General features: G+C 39.9%; 1 protein-coding gene across 1 annotated transcript in view; it reads right to left on the bottom strand.

Moving 5' to 3' along the window:
* ANKRD30B (ankyrin repeat domain 30B) overlaps positions 1–24,034 on the bottom strand; it is a 104,655-nt gene that overhangs the window by 64,553 nt on the left and 16,068 nt on the right. Inside the window, exons 5-8 of the mRNA XM_053902906.1 lie at positions 15,840–15,893; positions 12,420–12,492; positions 5,168–5,297; positions 4,787–4,848 (exon numbers count right to left, since the gene is read on the bottom strand). Coding sequence (XP_053758881.1) covers positions 4,787–4,848; positions 5,168–5,297; positions 12,420–12,492; positions 15,840–15,893 — 319 coding nt within the window. The remainder of the gene's footprint in view (positions 1–4,786; positions 4,849–5,167; positions 5,298–12,419; positions 12,493–15,839; positions 15,894–24,034) is intronic.

The raw sequence follows: 24,034 nt of genomic DNA, 5'->3' as shown, positions 1-24,034 counted from the left end.
CGGTGATAATACAAATAGCTGTTATTAAGCCTATCTCAAAGGGGTCATGTTGAAATTCTAAGTTCCAAGATTGTGAGTAAAGCAGACAAGACTGCATATATTTGTGGGCAATAAGCTTAGGAATTCCCTGAGCCTGCACTGATGAGTTAACCAGGCATAAAATATTACAAAGCCATAGGATGCTCACACCCAAGTTTGGGTAAACAAGATTAGGTAACTAAGTAGAGAGAGGGCGGGGAAAAGGCTCCAAGACAAAGGTGTGTGAGGGAAACCAGATTAGATATGCAGGAGGACACACTCCCCAATTTAGTACTATGGCAGGAAGCTGCTTTCACAGGAAGGAAGGACCAAATTAGGTAAACAGGTAAATAGGGCTATAGGCTGTAGGCTGCAGGGTGAAGATGCCCAGAGGGGAGCTAATTAGCAAAAGAAACGTGCCTTGTGGATCCTGAGGTAGCATCCCTCTTCTCCCCTAGACTAGCTAAGATAAACAGAGAAGCTGCCTCAGGTCTGCTGTTAACAACCATCTGCCAGGCACAAGGATTTTGTTTTATATTGACCCAAACCCCTAAAACCCTATATCTTCAAAGCCCCTTTCCCTCATGCCCATGAGTTCATGTTCACAGATTGATTGTCTCTTTGTGCACGTCCATCACCATGTTTGGAAGCCTTCTGATCCTAATAAAAACAGCGCAAGGACCCTTAATCCGGGCTCCTGTGTTCTCCCTGACATTAGCCGTCTCTCCTATTGTAATCCTGCATCCCGCTGCTGTCTTGCTAGACAAGCAAGAACCCTAGACCCAGAGTCTACAGACACGTACTGAAGCAATAAATAGATTGCTTTAGCTGGGAACATTTCTGTATATTCCTTCTCTTAGTTATTGCTCCTTTCCCATTTTATTGTTTATGGAAATGCAATTTATATTTAAGCCAATATTTTTTTTAAAAAAACCTGGAGATTATTATGTTTTTTAAGCAGTTTCTTTATGGTTATTCTGGTTCATGAGGTCACATGGTACTTACATAGCTAAGTTAGTTTCCCAGTTCATATACTACTTGGAAGACTGACACAGAAACTTTAAGGAAAACAAATCATAAGAATGTTTTCCTGAACTCTTATTTGTTAGATAGCAGAAATAATCTATTTCCAGACACAATTACTTATTTAGACGATTCCATTGTATGCACACTCTTGTTCTCTTGAGTGGAAAATCAGAATGGATCAGATAATTGCTAAAGAGAAAAAACAAGAGTAACAGCAAGGCGGACCTCTATCTCTTTTGGAGGTTGAACTTTCTCTCTTTCCAAAGACAGGAACTCTACTTGTGACATGTCTATCGCATTCTTAAACCTTTGCATATCTTGATGTAATTCTTCACTTAGATATACTTCAGATGCTGGAAAACTAGATGCTGAAGAAGAACTCACAATTTCTAATTCAGAATCAATACTTTTATAGTTATGAGTACTGGCATTATCTGCATATAATGGCTTCTGGAAAAAAGTCTTGTACTGGTTAGTTTTCTCGTGTTTGTGACAACAGAAATATCATCCCTTTTTGTTTGAACCGTGTGTTTCATCACATCGCAGCAGGCAAGCCACAAATCAAAAAGGCTCTCTGAATCACTAGACTGAGGTCTAATTTACAATCGGTGGTATTTTGGTCCATATTTTTTGCGATTTGCATGTCAAACTCTTGGCCTTCTTTTACTTTAAATGTAACTAGTGGGTTCCTTGCTTTTTTTATTTTCTATATAATTTTAAAAATCCTCATTGTTGTTAAAAAGATGCTCAATGTCTGGTTTGTTCTCATTTTCATAGTCTGTTTTACTTTCTTTTTTTTAATATGAAATTTATTGTCAAATTGGTTTCCATACAACACCCAGTGTTCATCCCAACAGGTGCCCTCCTCAGTGCCCATCACCCACCCTTCCCTCCCTCCCATCCCCCATCAATCCTCAGTTTATTCTCAGTTTGTAAGAGTCTCTTATGGTTTGGCTCTCTCCCTCTCTAAGGTTGTTTTTGTTGTTTTTTTCACTTCCCCTCCCCCATGGTCTTCTGTTAAGTTTCTCAGGAACCACAAAAGAGTGAAAACGTATGGTATCTGTCTTTCTCTGTATGACTTATTTCACTTAGCATCATACTCTCCAGTTCCATCCACGTTGCTACAAAAGACCATATTTCATTCTTTCTCATGGCCAAGTAGTATTCCATTGTGTATATAAACCACAATTTCTTTATCCATTCGTCGGGTGATGGACATTTAGACTCTTTCCATAATTTGGCGATTGCTGAAAGTGCTGCTATAGGGGCACCTGGGTGGCTCAGTCGGTTAAACGTCCAACTTCAGCTCAGGTCATGATCTCACAGTCTGTGGGTTCGAGCCTCACGTCAGGCTCTGTGCTGACAGCTCAGAGCCTGGAGCCTGCTTCGGATTCTGTGTCTCCCTCTCTCTCTGCCCCTCCCCTGCTCATGCTCTGTCTCTCTCTGTCTCAAAAATAAATAAAAACGTTAAAAAAAGAAAAAAAAAAAGAAAGTGCTGCTATAAACATAGGGTTACAAGTGCCCCTATGCATCAGCACTCCTGTATCCCTTGGGCAAATTCCTAGCAGTGCTATTGCTGGGTCATAGGGTAGATCTATTTCTCATTTTTTGAGGAACCTCCACACTGTTTTCCAGAGTGGCTGCACCAGTTTGCATTCCCACCAACAGTGCAAGAGGGTTCTTGTTTCTCCACATCCTCGCCAGCATCCATAGTCTCCCGATTTGTTCATTTAGCCACTCTGGACCGGTGTGAGGTGATATCTCAGTGTGGTTTTGATTTATATGTCCCTGATGATTTGCTTTCATTTAAAGAATGCTTAGAAGATGACTGACAAGCATATTCTGGGGACCCAGAGTATGAATGAGAGAGAATGACATTTTCAAGACTAGGCTCTTTTTGTTCAGGAAATGCCTGAAATACTACCGAGACAGACACTCCAAATGCATCTTCTTCCGTATTTGTCCAATTCGAAGGTATTTCCTTTCAGTTCGTTCCTTGTTAGAGTGACCCTGTGGTGGTTCTTCTTCAAGATGAGTAGGAATGCTGTATTGTTAACAAATTTCACCAAACTTCTGCTTTCACTCACTGCTGATGAGTTTTAAGCTCTTTTTCCAGTCTAATTTGCCTTATTTGATCCACATTTCCTCAAAGATTTGCATAGAAGCATGTCTTAAATATACAGATATATCATGCTCCCTAACACATTCCTTATCCATTGCTGGTTCTTGAGTCACTTTTTGCAGTTGCAAAAACAGATGGTTAATTTCCTTGTTTTGATTTTCACATGAATTTTCTGCCAGGATACATGTTTGTAAAAACACCTTATCCTTAAGTAATCAAGTACGGACAAAGAAAAATGAGAAAATAATTACAATTTTACTGTTAAATTTCTTAATCTATGTTTAGTTGTTCCCAAGTCACTGGATTGTAACTTCCTGTAAGAAGTGAAAACTAACTTGCCTTAGCCTAAGACAGAAGAAAAATATGAACTCATGAACTTAAGCTTGTCAGTTTTTGGAACTAAACAATTCATTACATGTTAAATCGACCAAAAAATTAAGTTAGATGTTTTTTAATGTTACAAACCTTAAAAACTATTTAGCTTACCATCCCTTATAACGAGCACTAAAGTGCATTTGAGCACTTTTTAAAGGTTAATAACTAGAGAATTGGAAAACTTCAAATTATTAGCAGCCAAATCAATTAATATCAAAGAGAAAGAAATGCGCTGGCAGAGTGAATCGGCTTAAGATTCTCTCTCTCACCCTGCCCTCACCTACCCACGTGCTCTGTCCTCACTCTCTCTCTCAAAAGAAATAATGAAAAGAAAAAGAAATCATAAGGAACAGAAAATACATTTACAGGATGGTACTCTATTTACTGAAAAATATCTGTGTGTAAGTGGACTCCCACAGTCCAAACCCATCTGGTTCAAGGGTCAACTGTATACCTATATGCTGTCTCCACTAAGAGCTTACAGGAACTTCACATAGCCCCAGATTAGAAAATCAAACACCCATTCCTACTTTCCCATTCTTTTCTGGACACTACTGCCATTTTATTGGCCTTCAGACATCTTCACATTTAAAACAAGTATTCTTGGGGGGCCTGGGTGACTTAGTCAATCAGGCGCCCAACTTTGGCTCAGCTCATGTTCTCACAGTTCATGAGTTCGAGTCCTGCATTGGGCTCCTTGCTCTCAGTGCAGAGCCTGCTTCGGATCTTCTGTCCCCCCACCCCCCTCTCAACAATAAACAAACATTCACCAAAAAAAAGTATCCTCAATATTTACTAAGTCAATACATGCCACTGTGATCATTTTGTCTTCTATTTCTATAGCACCCTTTACAGGTTACAAAACGTTGCCACATTTGTTCATTACACATAACCAAGAGGTGGGTATTAGTGCCATTTTTAGGAACGAGGTCATTGGCATTCAAGCAAGTTTTTCCAAGATCCCACAGCTAGGAAGTGACGGAACCAAGATGCTAGCATGTCTTTTGATTTCAAATACAGTGCTTGCAGCATTATGCAGCAGCTGCCTGGGCCTAAGACATCAGGACCTTTTTACCTCCTTCCCTAGTTGTCACCTTAGAATAGGTCATCATTACTTTACTTATATTACTACAAGTATGACTGCGATATTATTTTAATTATCCAAAAGTCAAAGTCAAAGCACCTCGTGGACGTTTTACCATCACTCCTCCATGCTTATACTTAAAAATAAGAAGAAGACAGTACCTCAGGAAGAGAAGGTGATTCTACATCTTCCTCTTCTCCCAATTCTAATGCTGACATCATATCTATAGGATATGGTCACAGATAAATTAATGTGTTACAGATAAAACATGTGTTACTATGAATTTTAAACACATACACAAGTCTATCTCCATTCATGACTATTTCAATAAAATAAAAGCAATAGCAGAAAAGATGTTCAGGGGGTTCAAGATTTTCCGGAAGCACAAGGGGGCAGTACTTGGGATACTTATAAAGAAAGATAGCTACAGAAAAATATCTTCATGAAAAAAGGATAATATATTTGGATCTACATACTTCCAGATTTTTCTCATACTAGCATTTAATCATAGGAAAACAACTCACAGAGATTCACTAGCTTACCACTTCTGTAATTTTTATGCACTCCAGCAGCAGAAGTCAAACTGTCATTAACTGTTTGCTCTGGTGGCACATTTTCAATAATACCAACACCATCTTCCTTTGCTTCCATTGCTGACTTTGCTGTTCCTTCCTAGAAAAACAGCACAAAACAAAAACCCAACTTCATAAAAACATCACATTAATTCCTTTGGTCACGCACTCACCCACTCAGAAAAACAAGCACATACTGTATCTGTCAAGTCATAGCCACGATCCGGGGACGAGCTGGAAATATAAATAAAAGACAGAGTCTGTTCTATACGCTAGTAGCGGTAGAGATGCATGAAAACAGGTAAGGACAGAACAATACCATCCACTAGTTCTGCAAGGGAAGTGAATCACGTACAGTGAACGCACAAAGGAGAAAACACTTACATTTGGGAAGCTCAGCAAACTTCCCAGCTCAGCTGGAAAGATAGGGCTGTATCTTAAAAGACAGACAAAGTGCATGGGGAGGGTGTGAAGGGCATTCTAGAATGAGCAAAAGGATCAACTATGAAGTAATATAGTAAGTGACAACACCTATGCAATATGGCAAAACTGGAACAGAGTTATTGGGAATGGGTAGATAGAGAGATATTACTGGAACATCAGGACGAAACCAAAAAAATAAATAAATAAAGAGCAGTCTTATGCTAGAACATGAATTTTCTCCTTCAGGTAATGGGGATCCATTGAATAAGCAGAGGAGTGACATCGTCACAAGTATATTTTAGAAAGGTCACTCTGGCAGCAATGTAGGATGAACGTAAAGGAAGCAAAACCAGAAGAGTACTGCAAAATTATAGGTGAGCGAGTGAATTACAGGAATAACATATGAAAAATGGTAAGCAGGTACAAAATATCGAATGTGGTGAGTGACTGGATGTGGTCATTTCAGGGAAGTTCAGAGTCCAGGACTTTTCCTGTTTCAGGGCTGCTATTTTTTAGGCTAGGGAACACAAAGGACAGAGCACATTACAGTCAGGAAAGAGGAAAGGGAAAGAGTCAGAAACAATGTCTTGAAACCAGGGCATATTACATTTAAAGTGCCCAGGGGACTTCCAAAGAAAATGTTAGGGCCGCCTGAATGCCTCATTCAGTTAGCACCTGACTGTCGATTTTGGCTCCAGTCATGATCTCACAGTTCAAGGGTTCAAGCCCCCTGTCTGGTTCTGCGCTGACAGTGCAGGGTCTGCTTGGGATTTTCTCTCTCACCCTCTGTCTCCCTACCCCTCCCCACGTGTGCTCTCTCTGTCTCTCTCTCCAATTAATAAATGAATAAACTTTAAAAAAACAAAAAGAAAATTCAGATCAATGAAGTTCAAGTAAGAAAAGGCCATCATAAATATCTATAAAACATATTAAACTGATAGAATAATGCAATCCTACACAGAACTGTGAAATTGTGAAAAGGAAAGTAAAAGGAGGCGGGAGGAGTTAAGATGGCAGAGGAGGGGGATCAGAATTTCCCTTGTCCCTCAAACACAGCAGTATTGAGGTCACAACACTTGGAATACCAGCAACACAGGCTGCAGAGGGACAGGAAAATCTCCACAGGTGCAAAGAGACAGCTTGGCGGGACAGAAGGGTGTGTATGTGAATTGGGAGAAAGAAAATGGGCAGCGCAGGCATGGAGTGGGGGAAGCCCTTTGGTGCAGAAACGAAAGGAAGAGAGAGAGAGGCTGTGGGAAGTGTATTTGGATATGAGAAAACCTGTCCGGACCACAGACCAAGGAGATGTCCAGAGAGCCAGTTTCTCCTTTGCAAAACAGCCTTAGAAGCTAAAAAACAGAATTTTCAAGGTTGCCAGGCTTTCTCTAGACCAGAGCTGCCACCTCCCATCCCTGGTGGGGAGGGAGCCGCCCCTAGGCTCTCAGGGCAACACTGGGAGAGAACATCTTGAGTATGGTGGAAAGAGGAGGTATTGCCCTCCCCAAGGGAGAAAGAACCTGCAGGCACGAGCCAGAGGCCCTTTGTCCACTGTGCAGAGTGGCGCTACTCCAGAACCAGGTCTGAGCAAAGCGGGATCCTACAGGGTTTTGAATCCCAGCTCAGCGCTCAGGGAGCACAGGAGACTGTGCAGCAAGGCAAGCTGGCCTCCCAGGCTATTCTGTGAGGACGGCCTAAACAGTGAGTTTTGAGACACCTCGTGTGGGCAGGAGAGATTGGGGTGTTGCCATTTCTCTCCCCATGACCAACATCGTGGGGCTTCAGGGAACGGACAGTGAGCCTCAGTGGAGGCAGGCCCATGACACCAAACCTTGCCTCTCTGTGCCTGGTAACTGCTTCTCTATGGGAGTGAGACTGACACTAATGGGACCAGACAGCCCCTCCCCTAGACCAGCACAGCCACCAGTCCCAGGCACCAATAGACAACGCTCCTCTGGTTTTCTATCTTAGTTCGTTTGTTTGTTTTCATTTGAATTATTATTCTTTTTTTCTTTTCGTTTTCAATGTTTATTTCTTTATTTTGAGAGAGAGAGAAAAAGTGATCAAGCAGGAGAGGTGCCGACAGAGGGAGAGAGAAAGAATCCGAGCAGGATCCATGCTCTCACTGCAGAGCCTGATGGGGGTTTCGAACCCACCTACAGCGACAACATGACCTGAGCCAAATTCAAGAGTCAGACGCTTCACCAACTGAGACACCCAGGTGCCCATCTTTTCTTTCCTTTTCTTTCCCTTTCTTCTCTTTTCCCTTTTTTCTCTTTCTACTCTCCTCTTTCCTCTCCTCCCTTGGGAATCAGCCTAGTAGTCTCGGGTTGACTTTGGGTCAAAGCTATTTATATGTATTTATATTTCCCCTCTGTTCTTCTGTTCTGGTTCTTTGTTTGTTGGTTTCATCGGGGACGTTCTCTATACTTTTCCAGATCTCCTTCTTCATTTTCCTCCCTCTCTTTCTGGATTAAGCCCTATAGCTCCTTTGAGTCACTGCCTGGTCTTTTCTTCCACTCCTGTCATTTCTCTCTTGTTTGGGCTAAGGATTCTTCACCACCCTCTTCTCCTTTTTTCCAAGATTACTTCAACAAACAAATCAAAGCACACCTGGTGGAAGGCCCAAACCACCACTCCAAGTAGCGAGAAAAGCAGCCAAAGACGCACCAACAGAGTGCACACGACACACTCCAAAAACACGTGTTCAACTGTCAGGCCCTGGAGAGTGTAGGACCCCTTTGTAATATAGTAGTACTCACAGGTGTGGGACACAGAACAAGCTAGTAAAACACATAAAGGACAGGAAACTAGCCAAAACGACAAATCAGAAGAATTCTCCCCCCCAAAAAAAAAAAAAATTCCAGGAAGAAAGACAGCCAGAGAAGTGCTCGAAAGAGACAGAAACAATATATCTCATCAAGGTTTTGGAATAACACTCAGAAGACTCATAGCTGGGCTTGAAACCAAGCTGCTTCAGAGATCAAGGACCTAACGAATCATCACGATGAATGCTGAAAATGAAATGTTGTAAAGGAGATACAAAATAAGCTAGATGCAGTGACAGCAAGGATGGGAGAAGCAGCAGACAGAATAGGTGAAATAGAAGATACAATTATGGACAAAGATGAAGCAGAGAAAGGAAAGAAAGGAAATTACTAGACTACGAGGCAGGTACCAGAGACCTAAGTGATTCGGTGAGATGAAATAATAGCCACATCACAGGAGTCCCAGAAGAAGAAGAGTGAGAGAAAGGGGCAGAAGGTTTATTTGAACAACTTATAGCTGAGAACATCCCTCATCTGGGGAAGGAAACAGGCATCCAAGTCCTGGCGGCACAGAGAATTCCCTTCCAAATCAACAAAACCAGGTCAACACCATGGCATGTCATAGCGAAACTGGAAAACTACAAAGATAAAGAGAGAATTCTGAAAGCAGCTAGGGACAAACAGGTCTTAATCTACAAGGGAAGACACATAAGGGTAGCAGCAGACCTGTCCCATGAAACTTGGCAGGGCAGAAGGGAGGGGTAGGAAACGGTCAATGTGCTGAATGGGAACATATGCAGTGAAGAATCCTTTCCCCAGCAAGGCTGTCATTTAGAATCGAAAGAAAGAGAAAGGCTTTCCCAGACAGACAAAACCTAATGGAGTTCATGACCACTAAACCAGCCCTGCAGGAGATCTTAAGGGGCGACTCTGTGAGTGGAAAGCAGCAGAGACTAAGAAGGACTAGAGGCCTCACCTAAAGCATGAAACCTTCAGATAACATAATGTCGCTAAATCCGTATCTTTCACTAATCACTCTGAATGTGAATGCACTCAATGCCCCAATCAAAAGACACAGGGAATCAGAATGGATAAAACACAAAACAAAACCAAAGAACAAGATCCATCTACATGCTGTCAACAAGACACTGATTTTAGACCCCAGGACACCTCCAGATTCAAAGTGAAGGTAATGGGAGCCACCTATCATGCTACTAGAAGTCAAAAGAAAGCTGGAGTCACCATACTTCCACCAGACAGACTAGATTTTAAACCAAAGACTGTAGTAACAGATTCAGAAGGGCATTTAATCATAATTAAGGGGTCTATCCATCAAGAGGAGCTAACAATTGCAAATGTTTATGTCCCCAAAGTGAAAGGCCTACATAGATGAATCCATTAATCACAAACATGAATAAATGTATACATACAAATACCATGGTTGTAGCCGACTTTAAGACTCCACGCATGGCAATAGGCGGATCATCAAGGTAGAAAATCAGTAAGGAAACACAGATCCAATGTGTCATTGGACCAGATGTATTCAGATATACATAGATATATATTGGACTTAACATATGCATTTAGATACATGGATATCAATACAGATGTAGTGAGATCTTTTCATTTAACAGCAGTAGAATGCACATTCTTCTTAAGTGTACATAGAACATTCTCCAATATCAATGACATCCTGGGTCACAAAACAGCCCTCCACAAATATAAAAGGACTGAGATCATACCTTGCATATTTTCAGATCACAACAACGAGCACTTGCTCATTCTTTCCCTCTCTCCCTCCCTTTCCAAGAGAAATACAAACATTACAAAAACATTTAGCTCAGCTCCTTCCAACAAAGAGGAAAAAAGAATAATAAACCTTGTGGGGCAATGAGTCATGGACGAAAACCACACACAGACCGTAGAATTCCATAACCAATATGTTGACAATGGAGTTGACAGAAAGTGATGTACTAAAAGAACAGACACTAAAGAAATGGTTTCTGCAAGGAAATATTAGGCTACGGGTAAACGATTAAAAAAAGAGCATGGTGGGGGAAACACATAGGTGGCTCAGTCAGTTCAACGTCCACCTTCAGCTCATGAGTCATGATCTCACGGACTGTGGGTTTGAGCCCCACATTGAGCTCTGTGTTGACAGCTCAGAGCCTGGAGCCTGCTTTGGATTCTGTGTCTCCCTTTGTCTCTGCCCCTACCCCGCTAGCTCTCTCTCTCTCTCTTTCTCTCTCTCTCTCCAAAAAAATAAACTTGAAAAAATTAAAAAATACCTTAAAAAGCATGGGGGGAGAAGAGGAAAAAAGGAAAAAAAATAAGACATGACCAATCAATCAAGCATGAGCTTAAGACAAGGAAGAAAAGGAAAAATGTGAGCAAAATAAGGTAAGTGGAAACAACATACACTTTTCAACAGGTACATAGGTAGGATTGGGAATATGCTATGAACAATAGTGTCTTTTAACCCTTTTAAAGATATATGTGTGTATATATATGCATATATGTATATGTGTGTGTGTGTGTGTGTGTGTATATATATATATATATAGTGTATACATAAAACAGAGTCTTTGATTCACAGAATACCCCTGATAATACTGACTTTTATCACTCTACAATTATCTGCTTATAAATACTGTAATAAAGAATTTAATTTTTTTTTACTCTAAAAGAAATTGTTCAATTACTGGCATCTATCACTTCCTAAGAGCTATAAATTATTACTACACTAACAAAAGAACAGAACAAGAAAGGTTCCTAACACATCAACTTTCACTATGGAGAAAGAATTGGGAATGAGAATTCTAGGAAGAAATGTGAACCTTCAAAGGATGTATGTAATGGGACACAGATGGGGTTAACAAAACAAAGGCTGAGGAGTTTTTCTCTGCAATTCTAAGCTCACAATGGGAGGATACTAAAAATATACTGTAACCTTCTTTCTTATGTAACTGCTGATTTCCTCAATAGAATTCATTTGCGTTTTTACATATAAAACACCAAAACGGAATATAAACTGAAGCCTTACTTTTTAAATTCACATATTTAATTGTGATATATCATGTGTATTTCGTTACTCTTCAAATTCCATTCTACGGAATTCCATTTCCCTACTCATTTATTCACATTCAAAAACTATGACATTGCTTCTTCCAAGCAAGACTTTATTCTAGGAGCTCCACGAGTCAAACAAGTATGTTTCCTAACCTGCAGTAGCTTCTAATGATTTAGGGGCTTTGGAATGAATATTTAAATAAATATCAGATGTCTGAAACTTTAAATTTTAGAATCTGACACAAGGACTAGGAGGAGATCGTTTTAAAAGCTAGAATAGGAAAGATTTCTGAAATTAGAAATTTGACAACTTGGCTATGAAGAGCCTCTGCTCATAGAGCTACTCTTTTCAGCAAAATACGTATTCTTCAGGGAGATGCACAATTGTAACTTACTCTTCGTGGAGTTATTTCAAAAATACAGGGGAACACTTTTGTAAGGTAAATGTTGAGAAATAATGTAAACATCTAAATTTCTACATTTTCTAATATTATTTTAGGCTAAATGTAGAACAAAGGATAGAGACAAAGGAAAATCCTGTATCTCACCAAAATAAAAATTGCCTGGGGCAGAGGGCAACCTACAATAGATACTTGGATCTAATAAGATTTCATTTAGGCATGAGTATTATCAGTCATGTTAGTATCACAGTAAGAATCCTTATCCTTAACCAAATGTCATATTTCCTCCATTATGGGAAAGCTTTTCCCAATATAATTTCACGGTCATTATATATTTTCCAGCCCATTCTTTGATCAGCCTCCACCTCTAGGATTTACCAAAGGAAAACAAAACAAAACAAAACATTCAACGCGTCATGTATCTGTAAAGTGGTTTGTTCTTGCTAACTTTCCGTTACACACGTAAAATGATGATACACAGGCTACTGTGTAAATTTTCAGAGTAAATAAGGGAGAAAACTAAATTCAGAGCAGGAAAGTGAGTTTCACAGGAGGGTACTTTACCTTGGTACCAAAACCAAAGTCTTGGCTAGCTGATGTAGGCCATGAATCATCAGGACCAGGTTTGTCGGAAAGCCTTTAGAGCAAAAATATACAACAAAAACATGTTCATTTATTGAAAAACAAAATTTCAAAAATTAAGGGAAAGGTCAGGTATCTGTTTCTTCAACGAAGTTTCTTGGTATAAACGTTGGCCTCTGTTGTTTTCATTAAGTTTTACTTTAATTCCAGTAATAGTAACATCCAGTGTTATATTACTTTATGAATATAGTGATTCACCAACTCCATACTCACCCTGTGCTCATCATGACAAGGGCGCTCCTTCATCCCCATCACCTCTTTCACCCCTCCCACCACTCACCTCCTCTCTGGGAACCATCTGTTTGTTCTCTGCAGTTAAAAGCCTATTTCTTGGTTTGTCTCTCCCTTTTTTTTCTCCCTTTGCTCATTTGCTGTTTCTTAAGTGCTACATGAGTAAAATCATATGGTATTTTTCTTTCCCTAACTTTGCTTACCATACTACTCTCGGGCTCCAACCAGGTCATTGCAAATGACAAGATTTCATTGTTTTATGGTTGAGTAATATTCCAGTGTGTGTGTGTGTGTGTGTGTGTGTGTGTGTATGGATATACATATACACACACATACATACATATAGGACTTCTTCGTTCACTCGTTTGTCCATGGACGCTTGCGCTGCCTATTGGAAATAATGCTGCAATAAACACGGGTGCATGTGTCCCATGGAATTCGAGTTTTTGTATTCTTTTGGGTAGTATCCAGTAGTGCAATTACTGGATCATAGGATAGTTCTGTTTTTAATTTCTTGAGGAACCTCCATACTGTTTTCCACAGGGGCCGCACCCATTTGCATTTCCACCCACAGTGCAAAAGGTTTCCTTTGTCTCCACATCCTCGCAAACACTTGCTTCTTGTGTCTTGGAGTTTAGCCATTCTGACAGGTGTGAACGTAGTATCTCGATGTAGATTTGGGGAGCATCTTTTCATGTGTCTGCTGACCATCTGCATGTTGTCTTTGGAAAAATGTCTGGTTATGTCTTCTGCTCATTTTTAAACTGGGCTTTTTTGGAGGGGGGGATGTTGACTTGTCTCAATTTTTTATACATTGTGGATACTAACCCTTTACAGGATTTGCAAAACATTTGCAAATATGTTCTCCCATCCCAGAGTTTGCCTTTTAGTTTTGACGGTTTCCTTCACTGTGCAAAAACTTTGTAGTTTGATGTAGTCCCCATAGTTTATTCTTGCTCTATTTCCCTTGGCTCAGGAGACATAACTAGTAAAATGTTGCTACAGCCAAACGTCAGAGAAATGACGGCCTGTGCTCTCTTCAAGGATTTTTCATGGTTTCAGGTCTCACACTTAGGTCTTTAATTCATTTTGAGTTTATTTCTGTGTATGGTAAAGAAATTGGTCCAGGTTCATTCTTTGGCATGTGGCTTGTCCAGTTTTCCCAACACCGTTTGGTGAAGAGACTGCCTTTTCCCCACTGGATAGTCTTTCCTGTTTGTGGAAGATTAACTGACCATACAGTTGTGGAGTTCTTTCTGGGTTTTCGGTTCTATTCCATTGAGCTGTGTGGCTATTTTTTACACCAGTACCCACCATACTGTTTGGATTACTACAGCTTTGGAATAAAACTTGAAATCTGAGATTGCGATACCTCCAGTTTTCCTCTTTTGCAATATTGCTTTGGCCATTCAAGTTTTTTTGTGGTTGTATACAACGTTTAGGATTGTTTGTCTAGCTCTGTGGCAAATGCTGTTGGTATGTTGACCGGGATTGCATTACATCGGTAGACCGCTTTGGGTAGTGTCGACACTTTAAAAATATGTATTCTTCCCATCTGTGAGCACTGGATGTCTTTCTCTTTCTTTCAATCATCTTCAATTTCTTTCATCAGTGTTTTACGGTTTCCAGGGTACAGGTCTTTCATACTTTGGGCCCCTGCTCAGCCCTACAGGTACTTGGGAAGGGCATCACAGATTTAGGAAAAGAGGTGGAGTGAGGAGACAGCTATCCTTGGGCCATACATCTCTGTAGTTCAGAATCTCCACCCCCCACCCCCAATTCCTTGAGAGGATCTAAGCCTTCCTCCCTAAGTGGGGGTGGAAGTAGATGATATCATATTTCTCTTTGCTGTAAACAGACTCTTCCCAGCAGCTCAAATGATTTTTAATCTCTCTCATCAGAAAATCTGAGGTATGCTCGCACCTTCAATAAAACCAACACACACAAAAGCAGAAACCTGGTCAAGACCCTCTTGAACTCTCTATTTGAATATGCCTTTCTAAACAATTCCCCTGATCCTGGGTCCTTCATTCCTGTCATTCACCTTTATCTCACTTGGAATAAACCCCCATATTCTGACATCTTTTCTAAAACTCTTATTCCTATCCAATTCAGTGTTGTTCTTCTTGAAACCTGGTCTCCTCTGCTAATTCAATTCTTACCCTCCTTCATTGTATTCATTAGACCCACTCCCCAGCTTTCTCTTATTAAGACATTTGCTTGCAAGATGAAGACAAAAAAGAAAGAAAGGAAAGAAAGAAAGAAAGAAAGAAAGAAAGAAAGAAAGAAAGAAAGAAAGAGAAAGAAAGAAAGAAAGAAAGAAAGGGAAAGAGAGAAAGAAAGAAACAAAGAAAGAAAACCCGAATTTAAATCTCATTTCTGTCACTTATCATATCCAAATAGGTCACTTCAATCTCTTTCAAGTTTCAAATTCTCCATGTAAACAACCATTGGGCAAGGAGGTTGAACATAGGTTGAAGTACCAGAGGGTATTTTGATGAATTAATCTCTGAGGTTCCCTACATCTTGAGATTCTAAGTACTTCTGATTTGGCCTAGAAAAATGGAGAGTCCTTAGCTGGCAGAAGTGGAAAAGTTAATGGAAAAAAAAAAAAGAAATACCAAGAAAACCAGAGAAGAAAGTAAAAAGGCAAAAACACAGTACAGAAAAGTCATGGGGAAAGAAATCTCGAAAAAAAGAAAAAGTTTCCTAGAACTAGTCAAGGGTACTAGCCCAAAAGGAAACCAGACTGGGAACTTAGGCAACAGAGAATCATAGAGCAATATCCTCGAAATAGAGGCTGAATTTAATTAATGTAACATGGTCTACAACTAGATATCCTTCCCTTACAGAAAACTCATTTGTCTCAAGAAGAGGGGATATCACCACATGTAAGGAGCTGCCTGACTAGATCTTGCTTATTATGTATAAAGCGTGACACCATGGCCATAGCTGACATCCACCCTACAATCTCTGATGGTAAAAACAAGGGACTAGTTACCACTGCACTAATTACTTTTGTTAGCACTAGTGGTCAAACATATAAGGGCAAATGCTTGGACTAACCTGGTTTCTTAAGAAAACCCTAAATTAGACTTCCGACATCATTACCTTTGACATTCTGAGTTGATCTGTCCTAGGATCTGTATCTTCATCTCAGTGCTGCTGAGGAACCAGAGAATAGATGTGGAAGCTACACAGGCTGATGGCCAAACCCCCTCAGCTACTCATTAACTATGGAATCATGGGGCGAGTAATCAACCTCCCTGAACCACAGTTGCCAGAGTAATTAAAAGTAGGCTACAATAACACAGCTACTTTGCAAAGCTATGCGATGACTATATAACTTAACAGATGTTATGCATATGATATAATGTCCAGTCAAGGGTAGAACACTCAACAACTGCTTTTGTTCTCTGCGTTCCCTTAGGAAACACATAATTTTCAGTTCATTCATTTCATTTCTTTTCCTTTCATTTTCTATTTCATTTCATTTCATTCCTTTATATTTTGAGAGTGAGTGCACACAGAAAGAGGGAAAGATATCCCAAGGAGGCTGTCAGCGCAAAACCCCACGTGGGGCTTGAACTCACAAACCTGAGTTGAAATCAAGAGTCACACCCTTAACCGACTGAGCCACCCAGGTGCCCCAACAAATGTCATGATTACAAATCCATAAAAATCCTTCCTGGTTATAGAGTCTTCCTCAGCACTCTTATCTGCTCCTAAAGAATAAAGCAAAATACATGTTTAATCAACAATCGAAAAATATAGGAAATTACAAGTGTATGGCTAATGATTTGTTAAAAAGTATTCCTTTGGGACCACACCTGGAAACCACACTGCAATGAATGGTAATTATACCATTGGTAGGCTTAAAGCACTAAGAAATCTTACTTTCTCCTCTATATTGACCAAAAGCAAGAATGGGTTTTATCGGACTTTGACACCTCCAGGTGAACTGATGTTTACAATGACCATCGCTGACCGACTCTATGACACTGAAGGAAAATGACATCGTTAGGAGAATGATTATCCTAAGCTGACAATGTCAAACTGAAACTAGCATGATTTTTCTGGACTTCCACTACTAGAGGAGTTAAAAGAGAGTATCTTCATTTTGCTCTAACACGGCACAACTTCCCCAGCCCTTCAGTACAGACTGTTCAGTTTTAGGATGAAACACCCCCTCACAAAGTGTGCTCTATAGCTATTGCACTTTGCAGCATGGCCAAACCATAGCAAACAGACTCTCCCTGGCCTTACTTCCAATGGCAAGGTAAGTAAGAAGGATTTGGCATTTCAGTTTGATAAAGTTCTAACCTCTTGAGACTGTCTCCTTCCATTGCTAGAGAGTCTATCTAGTCCCACCGCACATCACAGAGGAGGATGATCCCATGTGAATGCTATGTAGTGGTTCATGATGTCATTTTTCTCAACCCTCCCCATTAGGTGACACACATCTAGAAAAATCATGCTTTTTTTTTTTCATGGAAGGCATATATTACCAGATCCTCTACTGATGAGCAACAAAATAAAACCAAGGGCAAAGAATATCTGGAATGCCTACATTCAAGTACGGGGGAATTTTAATTTTCTAAACATTCAAGATGTCCACTGTATGATTCTTACTATATGACACTCTGGAAAGAGCAAGACTATGGAGGTAAGGGTTGGGGTGAATGTAGGGATAAAGGGGCACAGCACAGAGGACCTTGAAGGCAGTGAAACTCTTTCACACGATACCACAAAGGTGGATTCACATCATTACACATTTGTTAAAACTCATAGAATGTATAACACCAAGGCTGAACACTAATGCAAATGAGAGACTTTGCCTGAAAATGATGAGTTAGGGTCCGTATAAAATGCACCACTGTTGTCAGGGTGCCTGGGTGGCTCAGTTGGTTCAGCGTCCAAGTCTGGATCTGAGCTCAGGTCATGATCTCACAGTTCATGGGATCCAGTCCTGCATCAGGCTCTGTGCTGACGGCACAGGATTCTTTCTCCTCTCTCCCTCTGCCCCTTTGCTGCTCACACGCTGCATGCTCTGTCACTCAAAACTAAACAAAGGAACTGAAAACAAGATACTACTCAAAATGGACCACTGTCGTGCAAGATGTTGACAACAGGGGAGGCTAGGCGTGTACGGGAGCATGGTATGGTATATGGAGACTCTCTGCACTTTCTGTTATATTTTGCTGTGAACTTAAAACTGCTGTAACAATAAGGCTCATTAAATGTAAAAAACAACAACAAAACACGGTATCCATTGAAGCTACTCTTACCATATATTAACGCATGATACAGTCACCTTGAAAATTAAGATAGATATGAAAGTAACACAGTAGGGGTACTGTCTCCCATATGGAATTATATGAAAATACATAAGGCAACATACAAAAATACAAAAGATATTTGTATACTTAGGAAAGAAAACAATTGGTGAATAGGATCAAATATCTTATAACTATAAACAGGAATTCAGCACTATATGAATCAAACCTGGGTTTTGCATATAATTAAGAGATTTTATTCTAATTTTAAATAAAAAATCATTATGTTGATCGTATCTAAGAATCATAAGGAAAGCTTAATCACATCAAAGAAGATTATAATGACCTAATATTGCCCTAGTCTTTTTTGTACAAATACCTACTTCATATGGATGATGAAACTGAAACCAGTACCATGGTAACCATCATATTACTTGCTAGTAAAATAAAATTTTAAGACGCCACCAAAAATTAAGTCAGGGCTATAATTCCTATGCAGAACAGATTTCATCCAGCAGGCCAAAGATGGCTACCCTCAGAACATCCTCCTTGAATGACTGGCCCTTGGTTGTTCCCTGGGATCTTGGACTTAAGGAGGGTTCCCACCATTTCCTAGCTGGTTAAGAGTGGCTCACTGTGCCTAAGTGCTGGTACAATCAATGTGCTTAAGGCCGTACACTTGATTTCCTTCTGGAAACCTGGAATTTTGGCACATGCTAAGGAGAAGATGCCTATGTGATTAGTGTTTGGTGAAAACCTTGGGCACTGAGTATCCATAAGCCTCGTACTGGCAGACATTTCACTTGTGCTGTCCTAATTTCATGCTGGAGGAATTAAGCACATCCTGCTAACTCCATAGAGAAAGGATTCCTGGAAGCCTGCGCTTGGTCTCCTCTGGACTTCACCCCATGCACCTTTTCTCTGGGCTGATTGGCCTTTCTAGCCTGTCCCCATACCAAACCACAGGCATGAGTACAACTATATGCTGAGTCCTGTGAGCTCTTCTAGTGAATAATCAAATCGGGGTGTCGTTGGGGTGCCTCTAACACAACTGCGTTATATGAAATTTTTATTATTTGGGTTGATGACACGTGGTTACAGTCAGAAGGTTATGCCACAGAATACCTGTCCTGGAATCTCTTTTTCTTGGTGTTTGCCTAGAAAATTCCTACATTCCTATATATCCATTTGAAGAAAGGTTTCAAAGGAATAGGTGAAAGCATGATGTCAGAAAGTGTGAAACAAGCAACAATCCTATTTTACTCAGAAAAACAAAAGAGAGAGAATCCTGGTGGTTGCCACTATGTTCTACCATATACAAGTTCCTCTCAAAGATGAAAAATCAGTTCATTTTCTCCAACTCACTAGGACTTAGTTCATTTTTCTGGCAGATAGGAATCAAAGAAGTAACAGGGATCGTTCTAGAAAAAACAGAACTATCAGACCCAGTATAAAAACATACTACCGATTATATAATTTTTTTTGTTTCTTTTCCTTAATTTCTTAGAAAATTAAAAATATAGTTCACCTATTAAAGGCAATTATTGCCAAAATAATCAAAAAGTCATAATTACTGTGTCCAAATTGTCAGGGGAATTATCCACCCCACCCTGAAAACAGCAGATTTGAGCATTAAAGATCAATAGGACCCATTTGGGGGAAGGCAAAGTGAGTTATCTTCTATATAATTGGTTCAAAACTTGGTATTCCATTTGGCCATATATTCTTGTTAAGTCACAGCTTACCAATTTCTGAAAAAAAATATTAAAGCAGTTCACTTTAAAACTGTACCCTACAAAAATTTCTACCTGACAATCCAGAAAATGCTTTCAATCTTGACAGGACATCATCACGGACAGTATCACTATCAGTGTGTGTACAGGTAGAAAGTCGTTTTGCCTAAGAAACTCATAAATATGACACAACTTTGAGATTAGGTAGCCCAATGCCTTAGAAGGAAATATACATATATGTTCAACATGCATATGGTGGAAATGTATTCTAATAGTAGTAGATTCCAAGATAATTTTCCTTAGAGCTTTCTTTAGGGATGAAATTCAGAAAGGCAGACTAAAAGGAGAGATATCAGAAGAAGGACAATCAAAAGAAAATAAAGAGAGACAGCACTAACAACATACAGTCAGGTATTCAAACATAACAAAAAAGACACAAGCAAAAATAATCCCGTATTGACTTTGTTACTGACATTACTAGAATTCCCAAACTACTGAGAACTAGTAGATTCAGCGCATCACCTGACATTTTCTCCTTGTTATGGTATTAGTTTTCTGCAATAACATAAGGACACGAGGTCAGTTTCTCCACTCTGCTGCTCTGGAAAGTATTTCTGATCAAAACTTAAAACTATTAAAAATACAGCTGTCTCGGGATTCCATTCCAGAGACAGGGCCTGACAGTGGCTTCCAGCTGTTGCTGCCAGATTTTTGTCTCAGTATTCATCCAGAAGAGTTCATCAAGGACTTGAGGAAAACCTCAAGTACTCCCACAAGAAGCAGGTAAGAACGACAACACTTTTCCTCACACTTGACTCCTAGGTTTTGACAGTTATGGAAAAATGCTGGGCAAGTATACTCACCAGGCTAGACCATTTTCCCTTGACCCTGCCTGGGTAGGTGTTGCATTTGCAAAAAGTTAGATAGGACCTTGGTGGATATGTTATTTTTCCACATTTGGACACCGAAAGCACCAACCACGTAAATAAAAGGCCTTACAACTCACAAATTGTTCTTTTGAAAAGGTTACCACCAGAGAACTTTTAAAAGTTAAATCCAACTTTCTTTGTAGTAATTTGATAAAATACTCCTGCTTGAAATTTTTAAAAATTTTCTCAACATCACTTCCTCTAATTCCTTGCCTACTTTTTCCCTAGCACTCCTCAGTCTTCTTTACTAACTGCCACTCTTCCATCCATCCTCTCTAAATTGGTATTCCCAGGGTTTGTTCACTGGCCTTCACATTCTCCATGTTCTCCATCATGAACAAGCTCAATCTTTATCCAAGCTATGACTCTGCCTAATAATTCTCAGCAGATTATTTCAAATCTGCACCTCCAATCTTGAAGGTCTATCTCCAGCTGGAAACTCCTATTATTCAATTATCTAAATACTGAGAATATCCTACATGGATATTCCATCAAAGTCAACATATACAGAAAACTACTGGTCTTCCTCATTCCTGCTGCTCTCCTCTGTTCATCTGATAAAGTCCTACTCATTCTTCCTGTCCAATTTAAATGCTGGCGCACAACCTGGAAACCTCTGAATCTTCTGAGAGTTCTCTCTCACCCCCTAACTTTTTATGTTCAGGAATCACAAACTCATATTAACTGTACTGTTTCTGTCTCTGCTTTATCTTTCCCCTGCCACTGCCCTAGTCAAACATGAGTTCTTAACTGATGATTTTCACAGGGAAAAAAAAAGCCACCAAATATTATTGTTATTTCTTAACGATTAAAAAAAATTTCAGCAAAACAAATGAGAAAGACACAAGGCCCAGAAAAAAAAATTAATGGAATAAACTGAACCCCCTTACGTTTTCAATCTACACAGCTGAAAGTTTCACAATGGACTAATACCAGGCTAAGAAAACAAGAGCTTCCTTTGCCTCCCAGTCTCTTTATGTGGTTTCCTATAACCTATCTTCCATACGAGGGTTCAGCAAACTACGGCCACAGGCCAAATCCAACCTGCCATCTGGTTCTGTAAATAATGTTTTATTGGGGCCTAGTCCCAGGTGTTCACTTACATATTGCTACGGCTGCTTTCACACTACAAGGGCAGAGCTGAGAGACCACATCACCTAAAATATTCACTGGCTCTTTAGGAAAAAGGCTTGGTGATCTGTATTTTATGCCATAACCAGAGTGTCCTAACTCAAATCTAATCTTCTTAGTCTTCTGCTTCAAATTCTCCAAAATCCCTATATCAAATACTGCTGCCTCCCTCCCTAAGAGCCATTCCATATTCTTCATTCTTGCTAGAGAATCACAACTTTATTTGGATATTACTGTCTCCATACACAAAGAAGGTGGCCTCACCCTGGCCTCAAAAAGAGAAAGGATTATTCTAAGCTAATCACAGTACCTGGTTTACCAGGGACCAATTTAGGAATGAGTATGTGATGTAACCTAGTCTTTAAAATGCTAGAGGAAGGCTACTGCAAGACTCTTCCTAGTGAAAAGAAACACCTAAAGAAAAGCAGTCCTTCCCACCCACTGGATGTTGCCATGTGAGAATATGATACCTGGAGCAGTTGCTAATTAGCCATCCCGGAAAGGAGAAATAAAAACACCACCAACTCCAAAACTGAACAAGAGACGACTGGGATCCTGATGACATCACCGAACCATCAAAACATTTCTGGTTCCTACTGTTTTCGTCACTGTTAGAAGTCACCTATTATTTGCCGCTAAAAGCAGTCTACCGAAGAAACTTCCCAAGGCCTATCGGGTAAGATCTACTCCTCTCTATAGCACTGACAAACTTCCATAAGCTTGTCTTACCTAGGTATTCACCTCATTCCCAACCATTCCCATAGCACACGTTTTCTACAAGCAAAACCCAACTGCTCATAAATCCTGCTAAGTTCACTCATACACCTTCGCCTCTGCACTGCTGTGTACTCCGCCAAACACGTAATCGTGACAGTTTACAAACATTGTCAAACATACAAATGTTGGTCCTGCCAAACATTGTCATTCTGCCTCTCTACCTGGCAAACTGAACTACTCACCCTGCATGCTTACCGTAGATTCTACCCAGTCTTTGAAAACTCAGATTCCTCACCGTGAACATACGGTAACTGGAACAAATGCCAATACAAAATAACAATGATATTTATAAACTCTACGAGACTCTGGCACCTAGTAAGCACTAAAGAGAGTAAATAATACAAATGACAGGGATAACAACAAACTCCTGGGGTTCAGAGACTGGTTTTTGAATGTTTGTATTCTACAAAAACAGGATAACACTTAGTAGCTAAAAGGCACTTAAGAGTGACTTGTGAAGTGAACAAATGGACATGAATAAAAATGATTCCTTTGAAAATTATTTTTAAAAACCACAGAAAATTTTCTGTTTCAAAAACCGCAGGGACAGCTCTATTCTGTTATGAGCACCTTTATGATCCAAACGCTGTCTGCTCGATCTTTGCCTTTCCTGTAACTTCCAAAACTAGCCTACAGAAGGTCTTTGGTAACAGTCTACCAAGTTAAAGCTTTCTTCCTACTTTTCAGATTGTACAGTGCACTAGGTGCCACAACTAGGGAGCAACAGTAGCTCTTTTTTGTGATTGTGAAACATCTTTGTGCTGTTATAATTTATGGAGCCCAAGTTGCCCTATTTGAATACTTATGAATATAAAATTTTGACTAATGGCAACAGACTATCTTATTCTAACAAAATTATAGTGTCATGACAGTTCTCCAAGAAACAGAAGAAAACATTGTTCTAATGAAATCAACATTTCTCATTCTGAATTTCTTGTTATTTTTAAATGTTTATTTATTTGGAGAGAGACAGAGCATGCATGTACAGGGGAGGGGAAGAGAGAGAAGGAAAAGGGAAAATGCCACACAGGCTCTGAGCTGTCAGCAGAGCCCAACAGAGAAGTCTCACACAGGACTCCAACTCACCAACTGTGAGATGATGATGACCTGAGATGAAGTCAAGAGTTGGACACTTAACCGACACAGCCACCCAAGCGCCCCTCTCTTTCTGTTTTGATTTATGAGGAGTGAAGTTGATAATGGTGAGACCTTGTTGATACAATATGTGAAATAACCTACGCCTCTCAACAAGGCATTGCTCTTCTTCAGTACTACTGGCAGCTATCTGTAAAAAACAATCTCATTGGCATTGCTGCACACTAGCTAAGTTTTGCAGTTCTTATTTTTTGCCATTTGTTTATGGTACCAGGAAAGTACTGTAGAATTCCCAGTTTTAGGGCTGGTTCATTTTTTAATGAGACAAATCACTAGGTAACAATATTTACTAAATATAATCCACT

This window comes from Panthera pardus, unplaced genomic scaffold (assembly GCF_024362965.1).
Source record: "Panthera pardus isolate Hobbes unplaced genomic scaffold, ASM2436296v1 HiC_scaffold_15, whole genome shotgun sequence".
NCBI lineage: Eukaryota > Metazoa > Chordata > Mammalia > Carnivora > Felidae > Panthera > Panthera pardus.
This window is presented reverse-complemented; position numbering and strand designations above follow the sequence as displayed.